The 9985-nt window shown below is 48.2% G+C and overlaps 4 protein-coding genes across 4 annotated transcripts; 2 read left to right on the top strand and 2 right to left on the bottom strand.

The window, feature by feature from the left end:
* Nucleotides 1-177: 177 nt before the first annotated feature.
* LOC6530516 (shugoshin) lies at nucleotides 178-1856 on the top strand. Its single transcript, XM_002091395.3, has 2 exons — nucleotides 178-783; nucleotides 845-1856. The coding sequence occupies exons 1-2, from the start codon at nucleotides 307-309 to the stop codon at nucleotides 1586-1588; spliced, it is 1221 nt and encodes a 406-aa protein (XP_002091431.1). The 5' UTR covers nucleotides 178-306; the 3' UTR covers nucleotides 1589-1856.
* A 46-nt stretch (nucleotides 1857-1902) lies between these two features.
* LOC6530515 (golgin subfamily A member 2) lies at nucleotides 1903-4820 on the bottom strand. The gene is made up of 4 exons (XM_002091394.3): nucleotides 4626-4820; nucleotides 3525-4520; nucleotides 2954-3466; nucleotides 1903-2887 (listed from the first exon to the last, which is right to left on the bottom strand). Exons 1-4 carry the CDS (start codon nucleotides 4680-4682, stop codon nucleotides 2042-2044), a joined length of 2412 nt encoding a protein of 803 aa, XP_002091430.2. The 5' UTR covers nucleotides 4683-4820; the 3' UTR covers nucleotides 1903-2041.
* Nucleotides 4821-5169: 349 nt separating this feature from the next.
* On the top strand, nucleotides 5170-7520 carry LOC6530514 (acetylcholine receptor subunit beta). Its single transcript, XM_002091393.4, has 8 exons — nucleotides 5170-5535; nucleotides 5650-5781; nucleotides 5844-5996; nucleotides 6050-6237; nucleotides 6297-6828; nucleotides 6890-7030; nucleotides 7091-7257; nucleotides 7324-7520. The coding sequence occupies exons 1-8, from the start codon at nucleotides 5226-5228 to the stop codon at nucleotides 7444-7446; spliced, it is 1746 nt and encodes a 581-aa protein (XP_002091429.1). The 5' UTR covers nucleotides 5170-5225; the 3' UTR covers nucleotides 7447-7520.
* LOC6530513 (cuticle protein 16.5) lies at nucleotides 7437-8723 on the bottom strand. The gene is made up of 3 exons (XM_002091392.4): nucleotides 8487-8723; nucleotides 7987-8310; nucleotides 7437-7913 (listed from the first exon to the last, which is right to left on the bottom strand). Exons 1-3 carry the CDS (start codon nucleotides 8721-8723, stop codon nucleotides 7662-7664), a joined length of 813 nt encoding a protein of 270 aa, XP_002091428.2. The 3' UTR covers nucleotides 7437-7661.
* Nucleotides 8724-9985: the final 1262 nt, after the last annotated feature.

Genomic DNA, 9985 nt, shown 5'->3' with positions numbered 1-9985 from the left:
TCATTAGTAAATTTGCACTAACTAAAAATTTTTTCATGTAAGATAACAAAAATGTTTTGTTTTCTACAATTAAATAAATATATTGAAATCCAATTGTATTATCTGTTACTTACATGGCTTTATATAAAAATATTTCGTTTAAATTAAACCTGGGGTCGGCGTTGCCATACTTTCAAAAAGTATTTCACCAAGCCAGGGTATATTTTAGTACCACCACAACGGTCACACTATTTCAAAATTCAAAACAAGTTATTGGCGTCGTCTGTCTGGATTTTGTGAATGGGATAACAAAATCACAAGGAGCAAATGGGATCCAAGGTAGAGCAGCAGTACAAGCTGCTGAATGCGGAGCTAATGGACCAGGTGCAGAAGCAGCGCCTGGAGATCGGCGAGTACAGGAAGCGGGTGATAACGCTAGAGCGCGAAATCATGGACATTCGGGAGGAGCACGTACTGCAGAACCATCGCCAGCAGATGGAGAACATCAGTATCGTACGTAGCCTGATGCTAAGCCTGAACGTGGACTCCGATTCCTTGGCAGCGCCCCAGGAGCCTGCTCATGGAGCTCAGATAAACAGACCAAGCGGCCCGCCTCGAAGCTCCAGTGAAATCTGCAAGGACATGCGACGGACGTGTGTCTTGGCCCGCACCACCAGAACTATCTCGCCAAGTAGGACTTCCTCAGTGACCAGTACTGCATCGGCCACTATTCGCCGCTCCAGCTCTGAAGTACAATCCGAAGTGGAGGGCACTAGGGTAACAGTGAATAGGAGAGCCAGCAAGGTAACTTATACTTTAATTGCAATTTTCTTTTGTTAATGGTTCCTATTCGGCTTGCGTACAGCCTACACCACCGCCACGAAGACCAGCAGAATTAGTTTTCGACGAAGATGACTCGGAGGATGATGACTTCGAGGAAGCAGTAAGCCCCGTACACAATAGCAATGAGGAGGTACAGCCTGACCAACATGAAGAGAACAATCGTCTGTTCAGCATAATAGAGGAAAACGCCAGCGAAGGAGAGACCACAGAGTCGTCTTCGTCATGCGAGGCCATCTACTGCGACACAACGGTTGAAAGTAGTCCCCCCAACGGCCAAGCCACCGCCACTCCCAGTGGGCGTGCTCTCCGGGAAATGGACCCCAATGTCCCAGGAGCAATGTCGTTGAGTCGGGGAAAAGAGTCTGGGAAAGGATCAAGGTTGACTATTCCCGCCCCTGTAGACGATTCTCCACAGGAGCCAAGTATACAGTGCCCGAGACTGGCAGTCACCAGGCCTAGTCAATCGTCTGGAATCTTTCCTGATGTCACCGGACTGACGCCGCGAAGAAGCCTGTTCAACGGGATCAGCCAATTGGCCGGGAGCACCAGCACACCGAAATCCTTCCTCGTAGAGGAAATGCCATCTATAAAAACTAGAAGTCGAACTGCAGCAAATAAGAAATCTGAAAATACGGATATGTCCAGTTCTTTTTGTAACACCAGCGGAAGGCCGAGCAGAAGATGCAGACCCACCAGTTTGGCGGAGCCTAATCTGAAAAACAAGATGCGTAGTGGATCGAAAGACAAGGCCAAGACCAAAAAGTAGATATACGGATATTTTATAGGTTTTTTGTTGTTTTTGTAATTGCAATGGTTTTTCACACCAGTTTTTAACATTAAAATAAGCATACTATTTTTAAATCGTCGGGATATTATAAGTTTTTTGCCTGCAAAAGGGGGCACATTCACCACATCCAGCTATCGGAAGGAAGACCATGATCATCACCCAAAGATGCCAATAGGAGTTTAAAAGTACGTTTAATTTTTACATCTTTAAACATGTTCATTTGTGAATAAAACAACGTTAAAGTTGATTGTTTGTTAATACGTTTTAGGGGGACTAATTTTATAGAATTCCTCTTAGATGCAAACTGGATTTATTCGCACAAAGTTTTTGAAAACATTTACAAAAGACTATGAAGAGCAAAGTACAATTACATTTAAATACAGTAGCAAAAGAATAATGATTATACGTAAGCAGGCGATAATTGCACTTCTTTTAGACTACCTCGAATTTGCCCAGACAACAGTTGAGATGGTCGCCTGCATGGTTGTGGGTTGGCTGCTCCGTGTTCTCCTTGATCTCGCTGATAATGTCCTGTATCTTGTTAATGATCTGCTGAGAGTTTTCACCCTCGGTAGGAGTGTGTTCCGGTTGCTTTGCCTCAGCGGCATCTGCAGGTAGCTCCACTCCTAAGCTGACCACCAGCTTGTTCAGTGCCTCAATCTTCTCGCGCAGCTGCTCTCGCTCCGCTTGTAGTAGTCGCATTTGGGCGGCCTTCTCGTACTCACGCTGCTTTAGCATGCGCCTCTGCGTTTGGTAGAGCGCAATGTACTCCCCAATCGTTTCTGTTTCGCTCTGCAGCTGGAGCACCAGATGTTCCAGGCTGTGCTTCTCCTCCGTTAAGTCGGCGACCTGGCTGATCAGTGTGGTGAATCGGGATTGCAAGCGTTCCACCGCCTCTGCGGTGGGTAGCGTTTTAGCTGCTGGTCTGTGGACATTGTTGTGGACATGATCGTGTGGATGATCATGTTGATGGTCATGCGGATGACCCTGTTGATGTTCATGCGAATGATCATGAGGATGTTCATGCGAATGATCATGAGGATGATCATGGGGATGATCTTGAGGATGTTGATGCGAATGATCGTGTGGATGGGAATGATCATGATCATGGGAATGATCGTAGTCATGATCATGGCAATGACCGTCGGAATGCTTATGAGAGAGGTCATGCGAATGATTATGCAAATGACCAACATCCTTCGCTTCCTCTGCTTCATTTTCCGGTGCTTCTCCTCCATTTTCTCTTTCCTTTCTCTCACCAGAGTTATAAGCCTTTGCCTGAAAAAAAGGAAATGTAAGTCAGTTTTTTTCTTGCTTTTAATCTCAGTTCCACCTTCCACCAACCTCATAATGCCTGAGACGGTCCAGCTGCTGTTGCAACATTAACTGCTGACGCTGCAGTTCCACGTTCTCGTGCGATAGTCGAATCATTTCCTCATCCTTAAACTTAAATCGCTCCTCATTGGCGTGCAGCTTCTGTTCCATGCTGTTGTAGTTCTGACGGATTTCTCGGTTGGCAAACTCTTCTGAATCCAAGCGGATGACCAGTTCCGCTTTGTCGTTCGTCAGCTGGACAAATCGTTGCTGTAGTTCGTCTAACTGGTTTTTCATCTCTACGTTCTGGGTTAGGGCACGCGATGCGGCCACTTTGTCCGACTCCATGGTGGCCAACAGCTTGGACTGATCGGGTTGCTCAGCTTGCAAGCGTTCGAGCTGCTTTTCTAACTCATCTAAAGCCGAGTCCTTTACCTGCAGCTGATCGTCCTGCGACTTAATCTTTAGCTGAAATTCGTGACGCTCAAACTCGAAGTCGGCGAGACGCTCTTTCAATTCAGCCAGTTCATCTTTCAAAGCTTTCTGAAATTCAAATATGAGGCTAAACAGGTTTTCCACATTTTTCCGGCTTATTACTTACCTGCTCGCTGGTTTCTTCCTTGGATGGCTGCACTTGACTGGCTTCTTTAAATTGGGCCTGCAGGCTGATATTCTTTTGTATGTCCCGCTCCAGCGTGCCCACGTGTTCCACCAGCTGGCGTTCACGCTCTCTTAGTGAGTTCAGTTCCTCTGCGAGTTCCGTGTTTCGTTCGTTGAGCTTGGCGATCTCGCCGCTCTGATGCTGTACATAGTTTTGGTACTGGCCAGCTGCCTGCTCCTTGTCCTGCGTTAGTTGACCCACCATGGCCTGGAGGTCGCGTATCTGTTGCTCGTACATGTATTGCGTTTGCACCAGCGACTCCACTCGGTTGTCTGTGGTCACGCTAGACTCGTCGGAGAGCTGTCGCACCTTCAGCTGCGCCATCTCAAGTTCGTTCGATTTTTGGGAAAGCTGTTGCTGCAGTTCCTCGTGTCGCTGGTTACTTTGCTGCAGCTGGGCCTCTAATTCGTTGAGATGCGACTGTTGGTCCTTGATTTGTGCCTGCGATTGTAGCAGTTGTGCCTGGAGTTGCGCGTACTGCTGTCGCTGCTGTTCGCCGGTCGACTGTTGATCCTGACAGTGCTGTTGCAGCTGCTCCAGACGTAGTTGATTCTGATCCTTGAGGGTGCGCAGCTCCTCCAGCTCAAGCTCACGTTCCCGGCAGGCCAGACGCACCTTTGTCAGCTCCGCATTGAGCTGGGCCTTTTCGGCGATGATCACCTGGATGGCCTGCAAGCTGGAGGGATCTGCCAGTCCGCCATTGTGTTCCGGCTCGTTTAGCGCAAAATAAGAAGCGGCTGTGGGCAGGACAGACTGCTCGGGCTGCGGAGTACCGCCTGCGCCTCCACCGTTCACATTTATTTCGCTGTCTGAGCGCTCCGATAGATTGCTGGCTATGCTCACCGTGGACGAGTGCGATTGCGTGGTGGCAGCCACCGGCTCCTCCGCTCCCGGCTGACCATTGTTGTTGCTGGCGCGTTGCTGGTACTCCTTCAGCTGTGTCCACATGAGCGTGTGAAACAAAATCAATATTAGTGGGCCAATACATATGTGTCCACGTCACAAGAGCAAAACAATTGTGTGTGGCACTGGTTGTCGCACCTTTTTCCTTGCCGCGGCCAACTTCTGCGCCTTGGCATCCTGCGTGTCATCGGGCATGTCCCTTGGGTTCAGCAGCGGCACCTTTGCCACACCAGTAGTAGCCTGCGTTCGGAAGGCAGGCCAACAAATCTAAATTAAACTATGCAAAAGTGGCAAATTCTGAATGTTGATAACAGGTCTGAAGTTCAGTAAGACCGTACGCGCTGAGAGCCAAAATGCCGCGTAAACGGTTACACTAGACGGTACAAAAAGCACAACTTTCCAATGGCGCGCATTTTCAGTTTATTAATTGGAAAGTGTTGAAATCGTTAATAAAAATTCAAAGCTTATCTTTAAAAATTTAACATTAATATGCACAGAAATATTGTTTTCAAGACTTAAAAACTTTAGGTTTGGGGCGGTTATACTTTAAACTCTCTTTACTAGTGTTATACTCTTTAAACAAATACTCTTTAATCAAATACTCTTTAAACAAATGAAGTACACAGTATTATTCATCGACAAAGGGTAGTTCATTGTTTCTTATCAATTCGCTTCAGTCCGCTTCCTAATTCAGTCGTAGTCAAGCCGCTGTTAGCAGTGGAAGTCCAGATAGATACGATGAACAACCTCATCAAGGGCTGCTGCCTGTGCCTGCTCCTGGTGCTGATGGACCAAGCGGAATCCGCCCAATCGTCGTCGACCAGATTCAACGTGAGCTTCTCCCAGCTGGACTCCTGCGAAAGCTACTCGGTTCCGAATACAGGATATGGCTACCGGAGGTTCTACATGCTACACGAGCTGAGCAACAACAACAGGAAGGCCGGCGAGCGGCTGCATTTGAAATTTTACGTCCTGACCGCCATGGATGCGCACATCCTGCTCTCGGTGACGAATCACCCACGCTTGAATGATCGCGTTTACGAGATCGGTGGGTGAAGTCAATAATAATTGGTATTCAAATGCGACCTTTCCATTGAGCTCTTTTTTAAATGAAAACCCTGCCTAATAATTCCATTGATAACTACTTGTATTGCGCTTGCAGTGATAGGCGCCGGCGGAAATACGTTTTCCGCAATCCGGAATGCCATGGGACTGAGGCGGGTGGCCACGAGTCAAGAGCCGAACTTGGTATCGCTATACGAGCCGACGCCAATTGAGATTGTCCAAACGCAGAGTGAGTTCCCCCATCTTATCGGGTATTCCCGCCCTGCTCTCCAACGCCCAGTATAATTCCAGATGGCGAGCTGTTTGTTTATATACCCGGCTTCAAGAAGGAGCCCCTGCTGCAGTTCATCGATGAAGCACCGCTGACTATCAACTATCTGAGCTTCAGCTCCTTTGGTTCGAACACAGCGCGTTGGTTCTACGACTGTGGCTTTGATGGTTATGGTGAGTATGAGTAATCTCTATATAAGTGTGTTCTAAAATGGAACCCCTTTCAGAGTCGGAAATTGCACCGATAGAGAAGGAGGAAACGAAAACTGAGAAACTGCTAAACCAACTGAACATCCAGGCGGAGAATGCCAGCTTGCCGGCTAATCTCAGTTCCATACTGTTCCATTTCCAAACGCGATCCCTCGCTTACGAGCAAACCAGTTCCATGCTGCAGACCCGCATGCACATGATGATGGTAATGAAAGGCAAATATTTATTTTCAAACCGTAATGATGCATTCGCCTATCCATGCAGCACTGGCGGGACAGTCGACTTGGCTGGAAACCCGCGGATTTCGACTCGCTGGAAACCTTCGAGCATCCTGAACTGCGAATTTGGAAGCCGCAGATGAACGTCCTCAACGGTGCCCTGCAGTCCATTGGTCAGGTCCTCCAATCCTACGAGCTGAGGGTCTACGCCAACGGAAGCATCACCCTGTACGCTCAAAACCTCCAGCTGGCCAGTTGGTGTGTGGACAGTGCCCGAAACTGGCCAAGCGAGCGAGTGACTTGCGACATCGAACTGGGCCTCATTGGCCAGGAGGGGCAGCAGAATGTGGCGCTAATCTACGATGATCAGCGCAAGCCCATTGCGCCCAATGAGCACGTGAACACGCCATCCGGCTGGTCGTTCACGCAAATGTCCGTGGTGATGGTGGACAACGATTCGCAAAGGCGATACACTCCCAAGGGTATGATGCAGAAAATGACAGGCGATGTGGCCATTGAGTTTACGCTGCAGAGGAATCGCAACTTCTACATGACCGTCTTCTACATACCTTTGATTGGTAATCTAACTTTGATATAACTTTTAATACTATAGAATATCACAATGCTATCCTTTTTCAGCCTGCCAGATGTTTGTCATAATGTCCTTTGTACTGCGTTCTACTCGTAGGAGTTCCCTCATCCTCATCGCCTTGTTGATTACAGCCTGGGGTTTAATGTACATGACGCGCCACGCCTCCCCGCATTATGTGCCGCCCATGAGTAAGATAAATACCTGATCTTAATTTCCTAATTTAATTTAAATTTCCACTTTTCCCACAGTGACTGCATATAAAGTTATCATGATGACCACCACCTATTGCTACATTCTGCACATCTGCATTATATGGCTGGAGTTGTATCCACCCAGATCGAAGGCACCCAACTGGCTGGTTGGCCTAATAAACTGCAATGTTCTACGATGTATACTAGGACTAAGATTTGCGGATGTGAGTAGACAATTATTATTAACCTATTAACCAACTGAATAATAAATATATCTTTAATTCCTGTAGTCCAGCGACTATTGCGACATTCAGGAGAATCCCTGGCGGCATCTGGCCAAGATCCTGAACAACTTGAGCTCAATCCTGGTCATTATAACCTTTGCCATTGTAGACATAACGAGTGGGTTTTGAAAAATAGAATTTTTCTTTATTGTGCATTTGAGAGAATATTAATGGCTCTTAAATAAATAAGAAGTAAACAGAGAGGGTTGTGAAGATTTTGCGACTACAGATTGGAAAAGTGGGAAAACGTGCTCGGCTGCTGCGACTCCTCGCAGTTAACTGCTTCCATTGCTCCAACTCCGATCTGGGATCGATTTGGATTTGGAGTGTTTTGGTATCGGAGCTTAGTGGTATCCATATCCACCCAGGGACAGGGCAGGTGCTGCGTAGGACTTCACCAGGGCAGGAGCTGCATAGCTGATGGCTGGAGCCGCATAGGACTTGACCACCGTGGGAGCAGCGTAGCTGATGGCTGGAGCGGCATGGGCGTAGCTAATTGCTGGGGCGGCATAGGACTTGATCACCGGAGCTGGAGCAGCATAAGTGATGGCAGGCGCAGCGTACGACTTCACAATGGGCGTGGCGTGGGAAACAACCTGTAAATACAAAAGATATTGTAAGTTTCAATGAGAATAAAGTACATTGGCATCAAATTGACACCGATCTTACCGAGCTGAAGTGCGAGTAGCTGGTGGCCGGAGCTGCCACCTTGACCGCCACAGGAGCAGCATAGGACTTGACCACCGTGGGAGCGGCGTAGCTGATGGCAGGAGCAGCATGGGCGTAGCTGATGGCTGGAGCGGCATAGGACTTGATCAACGGAGCTGGAGCCGCATAGGTGATGGCTGGAGCAGCGTAGGACTTAATGACTGGTGCTGCAGCTGCATATGTGATGGCAGGAGCGGCATGGGCGTAGCTGTAGTCCGGAGCCGAGTGTCCGTAATCGAGGAGTCCAGGAGCAGCAGTGGCCACAGCCAGCAGAGAGGTGAGGATCTGGTGGGGCAAATGAGAAACCAAATATTTTTGTTACTCCTTTTGATCTAGCAAATCCATATTAGATTTAGGAAATCTATTTGGTAACCCTGTTATGTCTTTAGTCCTGTTGGCCAAATGAGGATATCCTCTCGCAGCTTATCTGATAATCCTGATCCTCAGCCGTATCCACTCACCAGAAGTTTCATGCTAGCGCTGGATAACGAATCACTTGGCTTGGAGGAAGAATTGCAACTGTAAGTGGACTGTGTGCATTGCGTTACTTTTATACCCCTCGATGGCAGACCACGCACTCGCACTCGCACTTGCACTCTCGAGCGGACTGCGGACTGCGGACCGGAGGACAGGTGGACAGCTGGCCGAGCGGACAGATCTTGACTAGATTTCGATCTGAGCCTCGGACGGACAAACATTCAGCAGACAGCAGCAGTCAACAAAGCGGGCCAAGCAGCACCAATTTGTGAAGTATCTCGACTGCAGTGAAACTGCAATTCTCGTAGACGCAACTCGGATTGGAGAGCCCCCAAAACGCGGATGACGCAACCTTAACTGGAGCTGGGAGTTGGAAGCTGGGTGCTGGGAGCTGGGAGCTGCGATCCGAAGGCAGACCACTTGCCGGCTAAGGAGTCGCAGGAAAGGCGGCCTTACCACTGGAGGTGCCATTGTGACTCGAATTTGGAAAGCGCACGCTAATTGAAATCGCTGATTAGCTGGCCAATTTGGGCACAACACCAGGTGACACGCCCCTCGAAAACATGCAGCCTTGCCACACTAACAACTTAATTATCCAACGGAGAATGCCGTCTAATTGTTTTCGCTGCTATGTTTAAGTATTCTCGAAACAATTCTCGGCGTGGGGCTGGGAAATTCTCTTCAAATTGCATAATGAATTTGGCAATCGCCAAATCGGCAAACACTAAGCAATCCCCCTGGTCGAAATATCTAGGCGAGCTTCATATTTATCTTTATCGTGCCACGAATGCCGCTGCGTGCCACAATTGACCATATTGGATGGGTGATTTCAGCCGCAACCGCAGCCACGCCGTCTCGTCTCGAGGACACTCGTGCGTGGAGAGGGGGCTTGGATCGAGTGGAGGCCCAGTTCGCCAGCTCCAGCTACAGTTCCAGCTCTAGCTCTGCATCGATCCGTCGACTTGGCCGGCTGAAGTTGCCGGTTCAGCATCTGGCAGTTCGTGGGATTTTTTTACGGCCGCCTTGATTAAGCCCATGGGTGGGGGTATGACATTGGGTCATCACAAAATTTATAGTGCTACAAATTGTTGAGAATGCTCGTCGAGCATACAGCATCCTTATCGCCTATTAATGGTGGCATGAGTAATGATTAGATTCGCTTAAATAATAGATATGATCGATTCCAAATGGGAATTGCTATATAACATTTTTTTGGATAAAATATTTAAAGTAAGCCTGGCAAATGCCTTGGGTCAATGTGGTGGTCATACTTCATATACTAAGGCTACAGTCAGGAAAGCAAAGTTTGGAAAATATAGAGCCTCAGATTAGCGCATGTAACTTGCAGCACTTCAGTGGAGTTCCTCTCAAGAGGTCTCGAAAACGCCACTTCAATACCGAAATCTCGACAAAAACTTAGGACAATGAGAAAAAGACAGCACTAGACGGCGCGAAAGAGACGGAGAGTCAGCTGCGATCGCAG

Source organism: Drosophila yakuba, chromosome 2R, assembly GCF_016746365.2.
Source record: "Drosophila yakuba strain Tai18E2 chromosome 2R, Prin_Dyak_Tai18E2_2.1, whole genome shotgun sequence".
In the NCBI taxonomy this organism is placed as follows: Eukaryota; Metazoa; Arthropoda; class Insecta; order Diptera; family Drosophilidae; genus Drosophila; species Drosophila yakuba.
Note: the sequence above shows the minus strand (reverse complement) of the source record. Positions and strands in the feature narration are given on the sequence as shown.

Coding starts and splice junctions, on each gene's coding strand:
- LOC6530516 (XM_002091395.3), top strand. CDS start 307: ATGGGATCCAAGGTAGAGCAGCAGTACAAGCTGCTGAATGCGGAGCTA. Junction 784..844: donor TGAATAGGAGAGCCAGCAAG/GTAACTTATACT, acceptor GCTTGCGTACAG/CCTACACCACCGCCACGAAG.
- LOC6530515 (XM_002091394.3), bottom strand. CDS start 4,682: ATGCCCGATGACACGCAGGATGCCAAGGCGCAGAAGTTGGCCGCGGCA. Junction 3,467..3,524: donor AGGAAGAAACCAGCGAGCAG/GTAAGTAATAAG, acceptor TTTGAATTTCAG/AAAGCTTTGAAAGATGAACT. Junction 2,888..2,953: donor ACCGTCTCAGGCATTATGAG/GTTGGTGGAAGG, acceptor CCTTTTTTTCAG/GCAAAGGCTTATAACTCTGG.
- LOC6530514 (XM_002091393.4), top strand. CDS start 5,226: ATGAACAACCTCATCAAGGGCTGCTGCCTGTGCCTGCTCCTGGTGCTG. Junction 5,536..5,649: donor TGATCGCGTTTACGAGATCG/GTGGGTGAAGTC, acceptor TTGCGCTTGCAG/TGATAGGCGCCGGCGGAAAT. Junction 5,997..6,049: donor CTGTGGCTTTGATGGTTATG/GTGAGTATGAGT, acceptor AACCCCTTTCAG/AGTCGGAAATTGCACCGATA.
- LOC6530513 (XM_002091392.4), bottom strand. CDS start 8,723: ATGTTTGTCCGTCCGAGGCTCAGATCGAAATCTAGTCAAGATCTGTCC. Junction 8,311..8,486: donor GCGCTAGCATGAAACTTCTG/GTGAGTGGATAC, acceptor TTGCCCCACCAG/ATCCTCACCTCTCTGCTGGC. Junction 7,914..7,986: donor GCTACTCGCACTTCAGCTCG/GTAAGATCGGTG, acceptor TTGTATTTACAG/GTTGTTTCCCACGCCACGCC.